At 45.6% G+C, this 18,901-nt stretch overlaps 2 protein-coding genes across 6 annotated transcripts in view; both read right to left on the bottom strand.

Moving 5' to 3' along the window:
* The window catches only part of NPC1 (NPC intracellular cholesterol transporter 1), a 28,979-nt gene extending 28,721 nt beyond the window's left edge, over positions 1–258 (bottom strand). Inside the window, exon 1 of the mRNA XM_075416318.1 lies at positions 19–258. Coding sequence (XP_075272433.1) covers positions 19–99 — 81 coding nt within the window. The 5' untranslated portion in view covers positions 100–258. The remainder of the gene's footprint in view (positions 1–18) is intronic.
* Positions 259–5,944: 5,686 nt separating this feature from the next.
* ANKRD29 (ankyrin repeat domain 29) overlaps positions 5,945–18,901 on the bottom strand; it is a 34,502-nt gene continuing 21,545 nt past the window's right edge. For 4 of the 5 annotated variants that reach the window (XM_075416314.1, XM_075416315.1, XM_075416316.1 and 1 more), the window contains 4 exons: positions 14,021–14,119; positions 13,479–13,574; positions 12,306–12,404; positions 5,945–10,713 (listed from right to left, as the gene is read on the bottom strand). In XM_075416314.1, coding sequence (XP_075272429.1) covers positions 10,630–10,713; positions 12,306–12,404; positions 13,479–13,574; positions 14,021–14,119 — 378 coding nt within the window. In that variant the 3' untranslated portion in view covers positions 5,945–10,629. The remainder of the gene's footprint in view (positions 10,714–12,305; positions 12,405–13,478; positions 13,575–14,020; positions 14,120–18,901) is intronic. The other variant, XR_012763448.1, reaches the window with a different exon arrangement.

Raw genomic sequence — 18,901 nt, 5'->3', positions numbered from 1 at the left:
TCCCCGGGAGGGACTCACCTGCGCGGGCAACAGAAGCAGAAGGAAGAGGGCGAGTAGGCCGAGGCCGCCCCGCCCGGAGCTGCCTTGCGGAGTCCCCATGGCGGCGCGGGCAGGGGCGCGGGGGGCCGGCAGGGCTCTCGGCCGCAGCACCGAGAGGCGGCGAAGAGAAGGCGGGAGGAGGAGGAGAACCCGCGCAGATCCGGAAGGACCGCCCTGCCCAGCCCAGGCGCTGCTGCCGGCCCAGCCCAAGCGCTGCTGCCAGCCCCGCTGCCGGCCCCTTCCAAGAGCGGCGGCGGGGGGGGCCGCACCTGCGCGCCGCCGCCAAGCGCCGCCGCGCCCCCGGGCACCGCCCCCACCCACCCCCCGGCGGCGGGGCGGGGCCGCGCCTCACGCCACCGGGGCGTCGCGTCTCAGGGGGCGGCGGCCATGGCGGCGGTGGCAGTGGCGGTGCCGGGGCGGGGGTTTGCTCTGCGAGGCGGCGGCGGGACGCTCGGCCCGGAGCCGGAGCGAAGCTGTGCCTCTCCGGAACGGAAAATCCCGCCTCGGCTGCACCGGCAGCCGGTCGGCCGCCTTGTGTGGGCGCGGGAGTGTTAATTGCGTAGCTTATAAATACCGAAGTGGCTTTAAAAATCCTGGCTTTGACAAAAGCGCCTTAATTTTGCTTCGCAGCGGCTAACTCGTGCTTTCCGAGCAGTGGTTGCTCCGGCGCGAGTCTGCTCAGGGCTGGGCAGCCCCCGGCCGGTGCCCGGGCAGCCCAGGCCGCGGCGGTGGCAGCCATCCGGCCTGGCTCCGGCATGGCGGCGGCGGCATCATCTCCTCATCCTGGGGAGCACAGCCCCGCACACGGCGCCCAGACGTGCTGCTGCGAGTCCCGAGGAGAGAGGGTGGCCCAAACCCGTGACCTGCCGGCTGCGCCCTTGCTGACCCAGCAGCACGCTGACGCCTGTGGCTTGGCGTTAGGGAAGCGCTAAACAAGGCTGGAGTAGCTAAAGTTGTATCGCGTTTTAGTTCTGGTGTTGTAAAGAAAAAACGCATTCGGCACTGCGCAGTGTGATCCTGAAAGCAGAGGACTGAGCTGCCGCGTTTCTGAGGCACTCGGCGTAAGCAGAGGATGCGGCGGGCACAGCTTGCACAGCTACGAGTTAGAAAAATACAAGAGCCATGTTTCAGTGTTTGTGAGGAAGGTGCAGGCTGGCAAAACCAACTCAACAGAAACGGCATTTCCTTTCTGAATGAATTAGAGCAGAAGTGATTTAGGAATCATAGATGAGGGAGAACCGATTTATAATGTTGCAAAACAAGCAAAAGGAGATCTATCGCAGTGGCAACTTCCACCACAAACTAATTAAGTCTATAACATCACACTTGTCTACCACCTACGGCATAAACAGAGGGAAGATGTTGTATTTTAATATTTCTCTAAATCTCTGATGGATATCTATATTTAGACGGCTGTCTAAATTCACACTGTTGCTCCAGTGCAACCCCTGAAAGAGTGCGGCCTTTTCGCGCTCATGGGCTACAGCGAAGCGGTGTAGGTGTGAAGACGGATTAACAAACGCTAGTCAGACTAAGCCTGTCTTTGGTCGGAGAGACCTCTGAAATCTTGCGTCACGGCAGGTGCAGAAGCCCACACACATGCCTGTTTTCATGTTGCCCCTGCACACGAGCAGCCAGCAGACTGGAGCAGGGTATTGCTTCAGCCCTGCCGCAGCCTCCGGTCTTCGTCACGGCTGCGTGCCGTGTGCAGGGGGTGAGGACGCAGAGCTCCCAGGCATTTAAGTGTAGTTGCTTGGGTGCTAGCGATGATAAAGTTGGCACCGTTGACTGTGTTATCTTAAAGTTATCTCTTTCCTTCTGGGCAGGAAAAAAAGTAGCCCCGACTAGTTAACCCAGATCAATGCTGCCAACAGCTCATTGCCTTGTCTGTGGCGCACGCGGCCCAAAAGAGACAGTCCCCACTACCAGCTGCTCTTCGTGAAGGACGTTTATCAAGTTATGTCTTATAAGGTTCCCTTTCAAACCCAAGATTACGCATAGCTGTTAGGGACTGTCCGCCTGGAAGGCTAACGGGGAATACCTATTCTGGTTCTCAGCAGAAAAATAAGTTTTGCTGTCTGGAAGAAGAGCAAAATGTTAATTCACAGTGTAAGGTGTCACTTCGTGCCCCCATTGTGCCAAACAAGTCCTTTAATTTTCCATCAGGATCAAGTCAGCCCTTTTCCTCACTGGATGCCCTGAATGCCCTCGTGTGAAATTGCTGCCTGCGTTGTTGTATTCTACATCTTCAGTGGAAAGCCCCGAGCGATGCTCTCAGAGGTGTAGGCCTCACTGTTTCCATCACTTTGCTCAATGCAGAAATGAAACTTGTGTTGCTGCTTCCACTGGAAACACAAGCGCCTGGTGGTAATGACCTTGCAATTTCTAGATGGCAATCTGCCCGAAGAATTACTTGCATGTACAAATGGAAACACAGTACATGATCACTTTGCAGCAAAATCAATTAAAATGTCCATTGCTGTTTATTCCCTGTAATTTATTACGGGCCTTTATTGTTTCTATTGCGATAGCATCCAGAGGCGCTTGCAAGAAGTGGGAGCTACGTTAAGCAACACCCTGCACAAGCCCATGGGAAGGCAGGATGCTCTCCCGGGACATCTTGCAACCTGTGTGGAGACAAGCTGCAACACGAGGGTGAGAAGTTTCACCGAGTTTCTCACACCTCTGCTTTTTTGTAGAGCCAGTCCAAACCACTATAGCATGTTCAAAGACTGTTTTTCCAGCTAAACCAGAATAATCCTTGTACTGAACGAAGCTGGTGTTCCCTATTTGGTCTTGTAAGCAAATCACCTTCTTTTCATCAGCTTGCATTTGTCAGCCTTCCTCACTGTGAAAGCCTGCTTGCCTTTTAAGTACAACCTCCTCAGCATACCTATTACTTTGGTCAGATGCTCTTGGCTGCAGACTTCCCATGTGGGATCAAATCGGACTGAGGGGGCTGACAGCAATCTGCCTGATGCTGCCACTACTCACTTACATATACACGCAGTACGTCAGGTGATGCTGAACCAAGTCTTTCGATCTTTTTGTCTTTGTATCTGCCCCAGTGTATGTTGATGGCGGCTCTGCCAGCCTGTGCCAGGGTGTCCCTATCTAACCTTAGAAAGTCCCACGGTCACTCTGTAAGATCACATCCTTTCTGCATTTATCACTGAAAGTCATTGAAACTTGTTCATTTTTATTACAAGTAGGCAAAGTCTTTTATTGCCTGGTAGCCAAAGCTTGGGACTTGAATTCAAACGATTCTAAGTGTGTTAAAGTTTAGTTACAAACTTCCTGGATGATCTGGGCAGGTCCCAACCTTTCCAGCGCAATCTCCTCTGCTGTAAAGTGGCACCTATTGCACGGCAACGTGTGGGCCAAGAGCTCCAAACCAGGTGTCAACCAGTGAGCTGTTGAAGCAAAACACTGTAGAAATGCAGCTTATTATTGCCACAGCAGCGTCTGGAGACACGCAGCGCTTGCCGCTGTGAGCAAAGCGGTGCAGTGGGTACTTGTGCCAAACACTGTGCTAACGAATTCAAGGTTTGACCTGTTAATGGCTGTGTGTGGCTCCTGGTTTGCATTAATGTCAGTTTACAGAGTCCCTGTGAGCTCCTCGCTGCCACTTGGTGACTTGTGGGAAACCATACAATTTGAGACAGAACAGCACTGTCTCATGACCCTGAAGGATCAGCGCGTCCTATGCCTCCCTTCTCTGTTCTCAGGAGATAAGCTGTTTTCACACATCCAGCTGCAAAAGATCCTGGAAAACAGCAACCGTGAACGGGCATTCGCAAAGCCACGAATCCAAAGCTGATTGGCTCTAGTAACTATTGTATTAGTATATAAGGTATTCACTTGAGCAATAAAATGATTCTGATCGAGCACAAGACTGGGGTCCGTGAAGTCATTCATCACAGTGACTGAGTCAGGATTTGCTGTCGAAGTGGAGAATATGGGCAGAACTGTCACAGGGGAGTCCCCGAGGGCTCTACCAAAACCTGACTTGTCAGGAGGAACAGGAGCTAGGTTTACGAGCCGTAATTCGCCTGAGGAACAGCCTGTTTATGGCTGGACTGGAAGACATTTTGCAAGTTTTCTAACAGTTTGTCCCAGTGAGTGGAATCCGACGCTGTAGCCTGGCTCAGGGAATGCCTGCAGAGACTGTTATTGGGGTCTGCAGCAAGTGGAAAAGTTCTTCTGCCTCTACATGCGATGTAGTCCAGACAAGCAGACCATGAGGTTCTGGTATCGCTTTTCCAAGGGGATTCTAGGAACTGTACCCATATGCTGGATGCAAAGTATTTATGCATACATGCATACGTATATGGCACACAATAACACATCTGTGCAGTACATATAAAATTCCAGTCTGTTTCAGGTCTGTGTTGTAGGTTAGTGTCATGCTCAATCTGTGCATCCAAACCGGTGAAACATGTGCCATAGCAAAAAGTTGGGGGGCTTGTTCCTTCCTGGCTTAGCCGTGTTCCCCAGCAGCCCATCGCAGATTGCTCTGCTGACCCCTGCTCCCTGCCAAGGTGCAGCACTACCCAGCCCTTGTGCCAGCTCTGAATGAACCGACTCGTCATTAAAAGCAGGACATTAAAGCATTATTCCAGTTAAAATGCCTTGCCAACACTGTGAGAGCAAAATGGATTATTTAGAGACAACTTAGGTACGTGCCTCAGATTTCATTTTGCCATGCAGCTACAGCCACAGTTGCTAGGCACATGGTCTTGTTATTGATCTCAAGAGAGCTAGCATCTCTTTAAATCACTAAGGAGGTAAAGCAAAAAACGTATTGATTCAAGTGTTTTAAGATCAAGGAGACTGTTATGATCACATAATGTTAGTTCCTGCCTATCATATAATTTCAACCAGTAATTCCTGCATCTAACACAAAATGCTTCAGGTGAAACATATATTTCAGAATGAAAAGTTTGTGGGTTTTTTTAAACTCAAATGATGAAGGAATCATCTCAGGAATTTGTTTCCATGGATAATTATCCTCACTCTTGAAAATCCACAGCTTGAAGTTTGAATTTGTTTAGTTTCAGCCTCTTGACACTGTTTTGCTGTGCTTTCATGTGCAAAATTAAGGAGCTTTCCACTACCAGAAATCATCCTTTGTAGTGATTTAGGCCATTCACAAGCCACAGCGCTTTCTCTTGATATTCTCTGAATAGATGGAGATGATTTACCGAGTTGTGGCTGTAGGAATTTTTCACAATGATTCAAAATGTGGCTCATCACAATAGAAAATTGTAGGAATAAGGCAAAAAGCCTGGGGTGTCAAACACAAGGTCAAAAGTACAGTTTTCAGTACAGACTCTTCTCCCCTTTTATAGCACGCATAATCCACTGCATACCATAATAAGCATATCAGCAGGGCGGTGACTTGTTTTAACTGAAGCAACTCAGATCAGTGCAAGGGCCAGTTTTACATTTAGGAATAATAACAGAGCCACCAAGACATGTTTCACTAACTGAATAATATTATAGTCTTATTCCTTTTTAAGGAACTTAAAACTTTTTAAGTTTCTTTTTATAATCTTTCCTTCAGATCTGACCTAACGGATGTTAGCATCAAGCAGAGTCTGTCAGCAGCCTCTGGATCTTTGAAACAAACCTTGTTATGTCATGTTAAATTAAGTTTTCCCGTTTCTCAAGATAGGGCATTAGCTTTATTTGGTTTGTGAATGCTGTCTCATCTGTAAAGACCTGGAAAATAATAAAAATTTAATCAGTCAAGTGGAATAGCACAAAATGGTCTTTACGTAACTATGAAATTAATTCTGGTATTCTACAAAGAGAGAGAGTAGAATACAGAAGAAAGGAAAGAAATATTGAAGTATGCAGACAAGATAATCTGAGTAGCATATTAATTTTTATTGAAATGATGGTATGGAAAAATGTGTTTTAACACAGCAACATTCCTGTTGCAGAAACATGGAATTACATTAATTTGTATAGGTTTTACCAAATGCATGAAAGGGCAGGTCAAAACAAATCACACAATTCAGAAAAGTATGACACTATCGTGATATTCCCAAGGACCAAATGCAGAGCGGCTGTGAGAAGGCACAACTCCATTTCGTCCCGTGTATGCAGTACAGTATTCCATTGCTGGAAAAAAGAGCCTTGTGTATAATCTTTGGTTGGACTCACAGCAAATATTAACATTTTAACACTGCTGACTCAAGGGTTCCAGACAAAGGCAGTATTTTATGGCTGTTCAGTGTTCATATTAAGTGAAGTACAAATGGGCCTGGGTTTGTCCTACCTCATTTGCTGTACAACAGTGCTGAAATTTCTGAGACAACATGAGATTTGGTTTACTTACGGATTTCGCAGTAGTCACCATGGCTGGCTGAATAAAGAAGTGTGAATTATTCTTGCAATTAGGATCTGACTCTGAGGCAACTAATCATCGTTGTTAAAGTGCATTAAATATGACCTGCAGCTCTTTGATCTGCTTCTCTAATCCTCTCAGCTCTTCTAAAGTAAACAAAGGTGGGTGGATCAGTAGCGACATGGTTTCGCTCCAAGGGAAGAACAGCATGGGCAAGTCAGGAGGTACAGCGTTGCCTTTTGTATCGTAACTAAACAGATGTCCCTGCCCACTGCACTGCAGCAACCATCTTCAAGGAAGAGCTCCACGCGTTTGGGACCTCTGAGGCTACAGCACTACCACATCACTGATGGGATGCCACTTCTCTTTGTATTCCATGAGCCCTTCCCTGTGCTCATCCCCATCCTGTGATGGCTTGATCCTAGTGAAATAAAAGAAAGATGCGCTGTACTTTTCCTTGACTCATTTGTGTAGCCTGTTCCTGGTTGCATGTCCTTTGTACTCGCAGTTTATGGGAAGTCACCAAGCTATAGCACCTGCATAAGTCCCAGGTGGAGAGGACAGCAGGCTGGGTCCTTGGATCTGAATGTGCAGAGAGGCAAGCCTATGAGTAGTGTGCTAGTGAAGCTGATTTTTTGGGGGTGTAAGATGGATATTTATATGGCACTTTCGGGAGAAAAGAAACCCCAAAAGCCAACCCAAAAACCAATGTTACCCTGTCCCAGTTCTATTTCACATCATTATATGGCACCTACCTTCATCCTGCCATCTATGAAATGGATTTGGCGACCCTTAATTTCTAGTCTAAATTTACTCTGCATTTCACTGGTGTGTGAATGAAATAATCTATTTGCCTGTCTCCCTCAGCAATACATTTTGGAACTGACAAAGGTAATAGTGTCTGCAGAGCACTTTGAAAGCCTTGCACAAAAGGCACGACAACTATGCAAAGAACTACTGTCAATATTAGTGAATCACTTCAGCCACCAAGGGAAAGCAGATTTCCGTTTTAGAACATCAAACAAACCACAGCAGTATTTTCTGAGCACTTTAAAGATAACAGCAGCTACATAAATACTAAGAATTATTAAGGTTTCTTTGTGAAAAGATTAATTGCATGGTGAGAAATGGTATTGCAACTTCCGAGCCTATCTACAGGCAGAATAAGCACCTTTTGGTTACAGGGAACCCAAAACTAAACCCAGCCCTCTCTCCAAAGGCTCCAAGATGACACAGATGTTCCCAACGGGAAGGTATCCATGCCTAAAAATCCCGAGTTGGCTGAACAGTGTCTTTGCTGAAGCTAGCTTCAACTTCAGCCTGAACAGAGCAGAGAAAGACTTGGCTGCCAGTTCACCACAGAGCCCCACGCATGCAGCCCATGTGCCATATCAGCCAGCACTAGTGAGAGCGAGGAGGGAGCTACAAGCCTCTCCCTTCAACCCGTGCTAGCCCCACATTTCAAATTTTGTTTAGGAAGAAGGAAAGCCAGTTATAGCCCAATATGACTCAAAAAAAAGAGGACCTGGTAACTGCATCCTCTCAGAAGGTCAGCAGACAGGGGATCCAGCATCCCAGGTGGATCCCTTCGCCTGTTCCATGAGAGCCCTGGCTGTGATGGCCAGCCACAGAGACAGCTGGACACACGGCGTGGAAAGTCCTGCTCTAAATGGTGGGGAGCAGACCTGCACCTTCCCATGGACAGGCATAGTTCAAGAAGAAGCTCTTTGCTGAGTAGCTGCTCCCTTTGGGGTGAGACCACTTTCAAAAGAAAACACACCTGGCAGAAAGGAGAAGCCATCTGCAGATACCGGACACCTGCATGTTGTTGTCTCAGCTTGCTTACTTCAGCTGTCACAGGACCACTGTTGGCTTGCCCTATCCTCTCTCCTATGCTCTGCTATCAGGAGAAAACAGAAGACTCTCCCCAACAGCAGATGCTTCCACATTTTTTAGGAAGACTGCTTGATCATTACAGCCTGTCTGATATGAAGAGTATTTATTGCTCACCCAGCACGACTACTGAAGACCTTCTAACAATTATCCTCTTGCTTTGCAACTGTGAAAGGACTTTTCATCTAGAGATTGTGGTTGTTCCCAGCTGTTGATCTGAAGAAACTTTAGGGAGAAAGATCAATATTGAGGCCAGGCTGCCTAGCGTTCTCCAAAACAGTATGTTCATCTTCAAACCACGTGGGGCTCCAAATAAAACTATCCTCTCCAGTGCTGCTTGTGAAAGAACTTGGAGTCCAGTCCCATGTAATGCTGTGCAACTTCAGTTCCCAATAAGGCTCTTGAGATTTCTGTATGCTCAGTATTTTTTAGTCTTTAGCAGAACTTAACCCCAGATACAATCATCCTCTAAGCATCTTGCATAATTCCTTAGTTCTCTACTAGTTCGTCTGCAAGTTTCTGCTAGGCACAACATGATTTTAATTTAAAATACAGCAGCATGAATTACCTAAACAAATAGATTTTTCTGGTGTCTTCCTATCTTGTTGGAAAACTTAAAGCTTTCCTTTCTAATGCTGAATAGAAATTGAATAGCAATTCCAGCTTGCAGGCAAAGGTATGCCTACTTCTGTTCTCTTCATCAGAACCCTGACTTCTTACCTAACTTACAAAAAGAATAACTTTATGATTTGGTAATATATATGGCTAATTTGCACTAAGTAAACTACATTAATTCGTGCTAGCTCACTAAAAGACTGTTTTTTTAACTCACTGAAGCAAGAGTGCAACAGCAGAGATGTTTTAAGCAGGGAATATTTTGTTCCCTGACAATCTTCTCTGTCTTCAACTTTTAAAGCAATTTTTCAGTATTTTGCTAATGTTTGAAGGCAGGTGAAGTGCCTGGATTTGTGTACTGAACTAACTTTATAACTCAGCTCACTGTAAAATAGTCACTAATGTTTTTGTGGGTAACAGGATGTAAGTATACACTGTTTATACTGTAAAAATGACTGGGTTTTAATAGGATGTCTTACAGCAACATGGTTAAATCATAGCTCTTCACAAACCATCTCCAATTTGCACTGCCTTCCGCACAGAGGCACTAGTAGTGTGTCTAGGTGTCTCAACCACAACAAATGCCAAAACTGCTGTTGAGAGTTCATTTTCCATGCCTGCATTAATTAGTGGGCCTGTTCGAGTGCGGCTACGTGTAACCCTCTCACCAGCTGCCGAAACACCTGTACACTGCGCCCTTCTCCCTTAACTCCTGTCACAGGCCTGGGGAACAAGTGCATTGCATAGTAGCTGTGGGTACTAAACCATAGTATCACATACACACGTGTGCAGAACATACGTGTAATACTTCTATAGCATCTGTGCTGTTGTGCCTGACAGGTAAACTTCTGATCAGTGAACGACATGCCCTGGTTGGTCTGCGCAGTAACCAGTTCTCCCCTACCCACAAAAATGCACGTACGTAGAACGCAGGGTTGGGTGTGGATCTCCATAGCACTGTGTATGCATTGCAAAATGCTATCAGCTGCTCCGGCTGCTGGACAGATTGACAGATCAAGATGCTACAGCTGAGGAGGACATCTCCTTGCTTATTGTTTGGTCGGCAGCTTTTGGCATAATTTGTAACGCTCTGGATCATTTTTGCGGAGCTCCACGTAGTAGACAAAATGTTACCTAAGCCCTGGGCTGGTGGGAGGACTTTTCCTCTTGGGATTTTGCAGGCGGGATCTCACCTCCAGCCCCAGGTGGCACTTGGAGGTAGAGAGGAATGGCCTGAGCTAGCACTGCCAGCGAAGGGAGGGCAGCGGCACCACGGGGCTGCTTCAGGACCAAATGCATCCAAAGACCGGCGAGGTCTGGGTGTCCTTTGGGCTTCCGACCCACACGTGCGCCCCGAGGCACCGTGTCTGCAGCGGCTGCGTGTGCGGGGACACTTATGCTGCAGGTATGGAGGAGCAAACATCGCTGCTGGGACCGGTGGGATCCTGGAGCACAGCAGGGCTGCAGTGCAAACGCAGGTCCCAGGGGGGCAAACCCTCAAACCCTGCTCTTGTCGCAGTCCTTCGGCGTTCGGCGATGCCAGGCGAGGCCCTGGCCTGTGATGACCCTGCGGCAAGGGCCTCGTGCATTCAGGGAGCGTGTACTGGGGAGGCTAATCAGTTCTGCAAACTGTTCCAACGAGCCCGTCTCGGGCAACCTAGGTTTACCGTCATGCTGCTGTGGTCAGGGCGCACCTCTGCCAAACTGCATTCGCTAGAAGGGCTGCATTAGCTTTTCCTTTGCTTTTCCTTCATACGGAGGAGCCGGAGGATGCGTTCATTTTTTGTTAGTTCTGCTGGCAGTTCGTTTGCCTGGAAGAAAAAAACCCTTGAGGTTAGCAGAAATGAACAAGTATTTCCAAAACAAGTTTTACAAGCATTAAACTCTAAAGAAGATGGTACTGGGCATTATAATGACGTGTTTATTCCAGTGTTGTCTGCACTGCTGTTGGAGATACCTTAAGAAAACACCTTTCAGTGTGCAAGTCTCACTTAAGTCTTCAAAATAATCACATCGTGGGATTTGAGTGGTCAGCTTATTTTGTGCTGACAGTCCAGGCTAAATGGTATCCCTCGGGCTCCCTATGCTTCTGCCACAGAAGTAAGGGAGAGCAGAGCTGCTGATTTTTTGGGGGAGATGAGGCAGGTCTTTAAGTACCAAAGCCCACAAAAACCCCAGGAAAGACTTTAGTTACCATGAAATAGTCAGTGCTGTTGTGTAGGATTGGTAATAGCACATCAGAGTTTGGTCTTCTGTATTTATTGAACAAGATTTTGGTAACATAAAGTATTCATAATAAAGCTACTTCTGAAAATCGTAATTCTGTCCTGCAAACGTACTCTGTTGTGCCAAACTGCATTTTATTAAAAAAAAAAAAAATCAGTAGGAGAGCTTACAGCCACAGGCTTTCTTATATTGCAAACCCTTCTGCTGCAAATCACCACCAGTAGCAGAAAAATCTTGCACATCGTTGGATGACAGTGCCAAACAAAACGCCTATTAACAGGAACGACTGGATGAGAGGCCTTGACTCTGCTGCCATCAAGTGGAATGATACAGAAATAACAGGCACAGATTTTATATTACATGACCAAAACATTTAGAAGGTATATGCTGCATTACTCGTATTACAAACTTTCATTTACCCAATCATAAACCAGAAGTAAATATCAGACCACCCATTCACATCTTAACAAACCCAGCTAGACATCAACTCCTAGTGGCAAATAGTTGATAAACACAACTCAGAGGAAGACATTTTCATGGCAATTATCAAACATGGAACGTTAAAACACTTTGCAGAATTAAACCAAGACAAGCTTCTTGCAGAAATGTTGCTGCCATAAAATGAATATGAAACTATTTCAATAAACTATCAGATTTATGGTAAGATATGGGAAAGATGCATGTAATTTGGGATTATTTTTGTATTAGCAATGTGCTCAATTCTAACCAATTTTCTTATCGAAGGCACCCAGATACGCATTTCTCTTGCCTCAGGAATATCCTCCTTACACATCTGTATGGAGATATGAATATAACTTATGACTTACCAAAACAGTAACAGATTACCATTTCCCTAAAATTCAACCTAGCTAGTCCATGACTAGTTATAGTTAACAATTTAATCTGTGGTGCTCGAGTGAGTGACTGCATGGTTTGATTATTCTCAGACTGATATAACTTCACAAGAACCGGCCTCACCAGTGGCACTGCCTGGCACCCTTACAGATGCTTGCACACAGAAACGAATGGACCAAACAGTGGTCCTTCAGGAGAGGATCAAGAGGCAACCACGGACCGACACAGAAACGTGGACTGCCACCACCCACACGGCACGCACGGCCCCACTGCTCGGTGCTCCCCACCCGCTCCTCGCCCGGGATGGCATGCCAGGACCTACCTTGTTCCGCAGGCATGGGTCCGCTCCCGCTTCGAGGAGCAGCGCCACTGTCCTCACGTTGCCGCTCAGGACCGCCGCGTGCAGAGCAGAGGTCCCATTCTAGAAAATACCAATGGAGGTGTTTGTACCATGCATGGGAAGAGATCAAAAGGCAGGGAAACACAAATCTTTGCAAAGAGCAAACCTACAAACAGGAAAGAAATAACACGGAAGCGATTAGGTCACCAAAGGTACAGTGTCTGATTGAGACAGGGTGCTGGCAGGCTAGTAGGCTATGAAAAAGGTGATTTTAAATGCTTTAAAAAAAATGAAAGTCAAGTTCATTTTACCACAGCAATATTTCCTTTTAAAAATTACCCTTGTCAGTAGATTAGAGGTGAAATGAACACAGTATTTTCTTCTGCCTGGCAAAATCAGCCATTAGCAAGTGAAACAGAAACACAAGCAGGAATGGAAACCATCTGTGCATTTTATCTTCTTTCTCTGATGATTAATGGTCTCAATGTCAGACAGCTGAATGGTGATTTTTTATGGCTGGCCTTTTGCTTGGGGCTGCAAACTGACAGTTCAAATGAGTGTGGAAGCTATTTCATACTTGTAATTAACAACTAAGTTAACGCCACCTGGATTTTCAAGTACATCAAAATTGCCAATTAGTTGCATGCACAGAGGCTATCAAAGTATGTGATTTATAGGCACAGCTATTAGATCAGCTATTAAAAAGCAGCTTCCAAATATCTGTTATTTTTCAAGTCACTTTTTGAATTCAGGGGAGAACAAAATTGAGCAGGAATCTACTCACAAAGTGGTATCTCTTAAGATACCACTTTGCTGACTAAATGCAATAGAGGGCAGGGTATAATGCTAAAAACTGCACTGTCAAGAGCAATCCATTTACAGTAGAAATAAAATCAGATGGCGAAAAGCAGGAGAATGCCCCCTACAACACAATGTGCTGCCTCATTCCAAAAATCAAATTCACAATTTTGTTTGAAGAGATTTATTTGTGTGTGTCATTAAGGGCTAAATAAGATAATCTCATTTTTCTCTCAACTCGTTTGGGCTCAAGCTCCGTAGCGTCTTCCACTGGCATAGTCAGAAACGTCAGGTCTTTCATCAGACCCTTTGCCTTCTTGAGTTTCTGCCTAAAAATCTGTGTGTTTCACTACTAACCTTCAACAGGCCAAGCGTGGGAGAGAATTTCAGCAACTCTTCTATCACATTGTTGTACCCTTTAATGGCAGCCTTCAGTAACGCAGTCGTACCGTCCTTCAAGAGAGAGAGGAAGGTCAGTTCAGTTGTCAGCAATGCTTTCTCTGCATTCCCCTTGGCTGGAGGGAAACACCAGCTCTCTCCCACACCTCTGCTCATCGTCTTTAAGGAGGCATCTCCACAGCACGTGCTGCTGGTTTTAGGGCATCTGGAGGATTGTTCCTGTGGCAGGTGAAAACTTCACGGTAACATGAACCAGTGACACCATATATCATATTTGTCTCTCATTTATATGGACATTTCCATGACCTTATTCCAGGAGGTCCCTCCAGGAAGCTGTCCCAGATGCAATGGGAAAAAGGGAGCCCACAGTGGGACTTTACAGTCTGGCAAACAGGATGAACTCTGGGGACACCGTCTCTCCGTTCAGGCAGACTTGCAGCCTCAAAAAGACCCAGGAGGTGTTAAGCTGCAGGCAGAGTGCAGGAGTAAGCGCTACTCACGTCCCGCACGGCGTCTCGCTCGGCTCCCCGGAGCAGCATTACTCGCACCACTTCGCTGTGACCCATCTGCGATGCAATCCACAAGGGAGCCGTCCCATCCTGCAAACAAAATAAGACTGCTGAAGGTTTCACCTTGAGATCCTGTGCTCCCTGGTATTTTGCTGCCCAGGTCTGCCTACTGGAATGGACGCACTTCAGCTCCTCGATTAAATCCTGCATCGCAGATAGACATATGCAGAGGTGCTTCCAAAAGCACACAGTAGCTTGGTGTATCAAGTCAGAACTGCTCCAGTTGTGGAGTAGAGCCACCCTTAGCTGCTTTCTTTTGCATAGTCAGCCTGAAACGTGCTTTGCTATGTGAACAGTTAAAGCCCTCTTTGGTTTACCAGCTGTGCCTAAAATATGTAGGGAAGTTCGAAATGTAAAGGCCAAAGGTATTGTGTGTACTTTGAACTCTAGGTGGCTAGATGTGGCAGAAGACACAGGTGAACCTCAGCATGCATGGGGAGATTCTGCAGCTGGGTCTCTGTACGTATGGAGTGGAAGTTGTCTGGAGAACCTAAGGAGCAATGCAAGATGATCACCAACTTTCAATATTAAGTTACATTATCCACCCTCGGGGAATCTGGTAAAAACATCTTGCCTTACAGTGATGGCAAGTATTTCACAAATTTTATCTTCAATCATTCCGCTAGAAAACAGGACAATTATCAAGGCATCTAGCGTGAAACAATCTGGTTTCGAAAAATTGTCCTATCCAATCATTATTTGAACAGAAAACCTCAGAAAATAAAACGCACATTCAGAATAAGCTAAATTTTGTGATGGATTTCCATCCCAAAGGCAAAGGTGAGTTGAAGCACTAGAACTATTTGCTGCTGCAACTAGAACTTAGTTTCGCGACTTTTCCTCCTTTTTCTTCTAAAAGGCCTGATCCTCCAGAGTACAGGAGGACTCCAGCGGTCATGTGGTGCCAAACTGATTCTTGTGGGCCTTTAACAAAAGGCTTTGCTGGTGTGGACTTTAACATAAAAGTGAGGCCTCACGTAGCAGGGTGCCTGCTTCTGCCTTCAGCTCTTGCCAGTTCCCCTCGCCACTCTCAGCAGCCTGAAGACTTGGCAGGAAAAAGGAAGACAAAATACACTGGGGCTTCCAAAAGAGCCTTAATGAGAAGTTTCAGAAGAAAACAACTTTTTAGTTTAAATAAGACATTTCCACCTTGATCAAAGAAGCAATCTCTCAGTGCCAACTGAAGATTCATATGACTTGCTCACGCAATCCAACAAACCATCGTTGAATTGGTTCTCTGCTTTCTATGGACTAGTGACTTAATCCTTTGGAAGAAACAGTAAAGTTATTTCTTCCTTTGATATAATATTCTGGGCTTTCCTTTTTCTGATTCTGAGAAAGAGCAAATGCACATCCTGAGATCTTCAGTCTTCTCAAATGGTGAAGAACAGGATTTTTGCCCACTCTTGTATCATTTCTTTATAAGCCAACTAATTGAAATTAGTGACTGACCTCATTCCAGTATATATCCTGTTAGTACAATGAGTGTTCTTTGTGATTCAAAAATAACAAAGGCTGTCTTGTATACAGTGTATGTGATGTTAGCGTGATGGCCAAGACTGTCTCTCTCCAATTTATAGCGTTTTCCCTACCAGTAAGCTGACACGTGATATTTTTTATAATCTCCCCCCACCAGAGGGCTCTAGAAAATAGCAACAGGGGCACTGGAAAAGCCTATAAAACTTGGAAAATCTCTGAGAGCCGCCTACACAATTTAATCTGCATGAAGAACCAATGTTGTGCAAATCCACACTTCTATTTACACAAGAAATGCAAGCACAAGCACAGCACTGGGTACATAGCTGCTGTCTTTTCCTCACAGTGAAGTCTGTAAGAACAGCTTTTATTTTCAGGTGTAAATGAAAAGGAGCAGAAGGAAATAGCAGTGTTGGGTAACACTGCTGTTACCAGTAACTGTCCTTAACAGTATTGCTGTTAGACACCATCCTCAGCATCTCAGTTATAGGCCAGAGGCAAAAATAGATTACAAGAGTGACTATCTTGGAGAACTTAGCCTGAAGAGAAGAAAGACGATGAAGCTGATGGTGGGCTCACACTGACTATTGTCAGCTTCTGTCTCTTAAGCAAACAGCATCTAACATTCAGGTTTATGCAAACGCACATAATACTAGCAAGAATATATGGCGTAGATGAGATCTCTGTCCATTTTCATGCTGGTACATGGTGCAAAAGAGATACTGCGTTGTACTAAGAGGCCACATGAGAATTCCTGTGTAAGCAGACATTAGGGCTTGGATGTGAATCAGGAAGAAAGTGAGAACAAGGAAAGATGCAGGTCAAAGACTACTTTCCTTTCCTTGTCCCTCTGCCCACCCAGCAGACTGCAGACCATTGCATTCCTAGAACAATGTTAAATAGCCCATATGTTTTTAAGCTGTTCTTATTTCCGTATTTGATTACGAACTAGTATAAATGGACTACATCTATATCCATACTATATCCAGCAGCCAGCAGTTCCAGACATACTCTGACCAAAATTTCTGATGCTCTTGTTCTTACCAATTAACTAATAACTGTGCTTTTCAGCTTTGAATCTCAATGTTTGCTTGTGGCTTGGAGTTCTAGAAAGGGCAAGATTAGGGTGGGAGGTGAAATACCCCTCAAATTCCCAGTAAAGACTTCCATGGACAGAGCACCCCTGCTCTCAGGCTACTTGGCATCATCTCCTCCACTGTTCTGCCCATCAGTCCACTTGCACCACTACACCAGCTGAATTCTTGCTAATAACACATTGCTTGCTTGTCTGAAATCTAATCTCTATATAGGTTTACTGCCTTACATATATGTGTAATTGCGTATCATGCATTAAGAAAAAAACATTATCTTTCAGAGGATTTTGAATCTGCTTAGCCAGTCAGACTAAAGCTGGGACACAGGCTGCCAAAACAGTGTAAAATTCATTGGCAAATAATCTTCTCATTTTGTTTTTGAGTTCAAGAAGCAAAGAAACATCTCCCGCACCAGGCTTCAGACACTGCCCCCAGCTCTGTCTAGACAAAAAGATGACAAAAGAATTCCTGCCTGGCTCCACAATGTCAGAAAGAACAGAAGGCAGCTAAAATCCAAGAGAAATGACATTGCCAGGGAAGAAACTTGCCAGAAGCTTCACTGTTCAGTCTTGTGAGAGCTGAGCTGAAGGGCCTGTACATGGACAGCCAGTGCCATCCGAGATGCTCTACAGTGTCAGGAGCACTCCTGTGGCACTGGGTGATGGGGCACAAGACTGAAGGGGAACTGGTACCCACTGCAGCAGCAGAAGACATACAAGGCAGATGCACACACTCAGGCACATGAATTAAGCCCCCAAATTCACAAGGTAGAGAAGAAAACCTGGACACGATGAGGAAGGAGAAGCACGAACTCACACCTGGTACTCTGCAGCCTTGTATTTGATGTTATGTTGCTTAGAAAAATTTCCTACAGCAGTGAGAGCAACGTAGTTTGTAACTGACAGTAAGAGTCATCTGGCATGGAAACTGCCCCATCTAGAGCTACATTCCTCATGACCAACATGCCACCTTCGAACAAAGTACAAATTTGTTTGTTAGTAAGAAAGAGACTGAAGTCCATCCAACCATTTCTTTACTAATTAAACAGTAAAAATGTTCCATTTGTTAAGGAAATGTTTCAGATTACAGTGAGCCCAAATACAAATGCCACAGACTTATCCAGGCATAATCTTAGCAGGGATCGGAGGTACCCTGAAGCAAAGTAACCCTGTATTGCCGGCGATGAAACAGAGCCAGGACAGTGAAGTCTTTGCCTCAACTAAGACTTAAAAACGCCTCATGAAACATTGTGTTGTAGAAATTGGATTAGGGAGCTAAAAAAAACACTGTCATAAAGAATTAGCTGGGGCATTGTAATTTTGGTTAGCAGAATGCAGTTTTTATGGCAACATGGTGGAGCTAAATCTAAGGCTTCCCAACTTTATTTTGACCCACTCAAAAGGCATTAATGCATACCTTAGTCTGTCTTTCTACATTGATCTTTTAGACTGCATTAATTAACAGCTTTTAACAATCTTTATCTTGATCTTGGGAGCCAGTGTGGAGGCAGCCTAGGAGCAGCTAAAGCGTCAGTCCAGGGAGTAGCTGCTAGCACAGCTCTGGTGCCGGAGAGGTTGGGAAAGAAACAGCGGGAAAATGACTTTAGTTTGGGCACATAAAATGCTAATTCAGGATCCTTACACTACAGGAGTAGCAGGGAGGCTATGCAGACCTACAGATGCAGCAGAAGTCGTATAGATCAATCTCTGCTGCCAAGCTATGATTTGTCAGGATTTTTGGTGCCGATGAAAGGAAATACTGAAAATACCTGGCAAACCTTGTCGCATGCCACGTTGTCCACTGCTATTAGAGCTTTCACATTCATTTGCTCTTGCCTGCTGGTTTTTTTACTTGCTGCTGTCAGTGATCACAGCCACCTGGCAGCCATACATGACTGACTGCAAGGACAAGACCTTATCCCATCAATTTCAAATGTGCGGTGAAGACCCGGGACAGCTACCTTGCCTGCAGGGTTTCAGCAGACCACAGGGGAGGCTCTCTCAAAGCAGGGAAAGACTCCTGGGAAGCCCTGTTTCTAACCAGACATTTCTAGGTGCTGGGAGTAAAGCTAGCTGTGCAACTCCCACATCTGGCTACTCAGAGCAGCCCCTAAATGTGATGTTCAAGCACTGATTTTAGAGTCAAGAAACAGCTAAACAATTAAGGATCCCTTTTTTTGGAAACCAAGAGAGATTTTATATATGTCTCTGTACACCATCTATGCTTACGTATCCCATAGTTT

This window comes from Opisthocomus hoazin, chromosome 3 (assembly GCF_030867145.1).
Source record: "Opisthocomus hoazin isolate bOpiHoa1 chromosome 3, bOpiHoa1.hap1, whole genome shotgun sequence".
In the NCBI taxonomy this organism is placed as follows: domain Eukaryota; kingdom Metazoa; phylum Chordata; class Aves; order Opisthocomiformes; family Opisthocomidae; genus Opisthocomus; species Opisthocomus hoazin.
The sequence above is the reverse complement of the archived record's forward strand: the minus strand, read 5'-3'. Positions and strand labels throughout refer to the sequence as shown.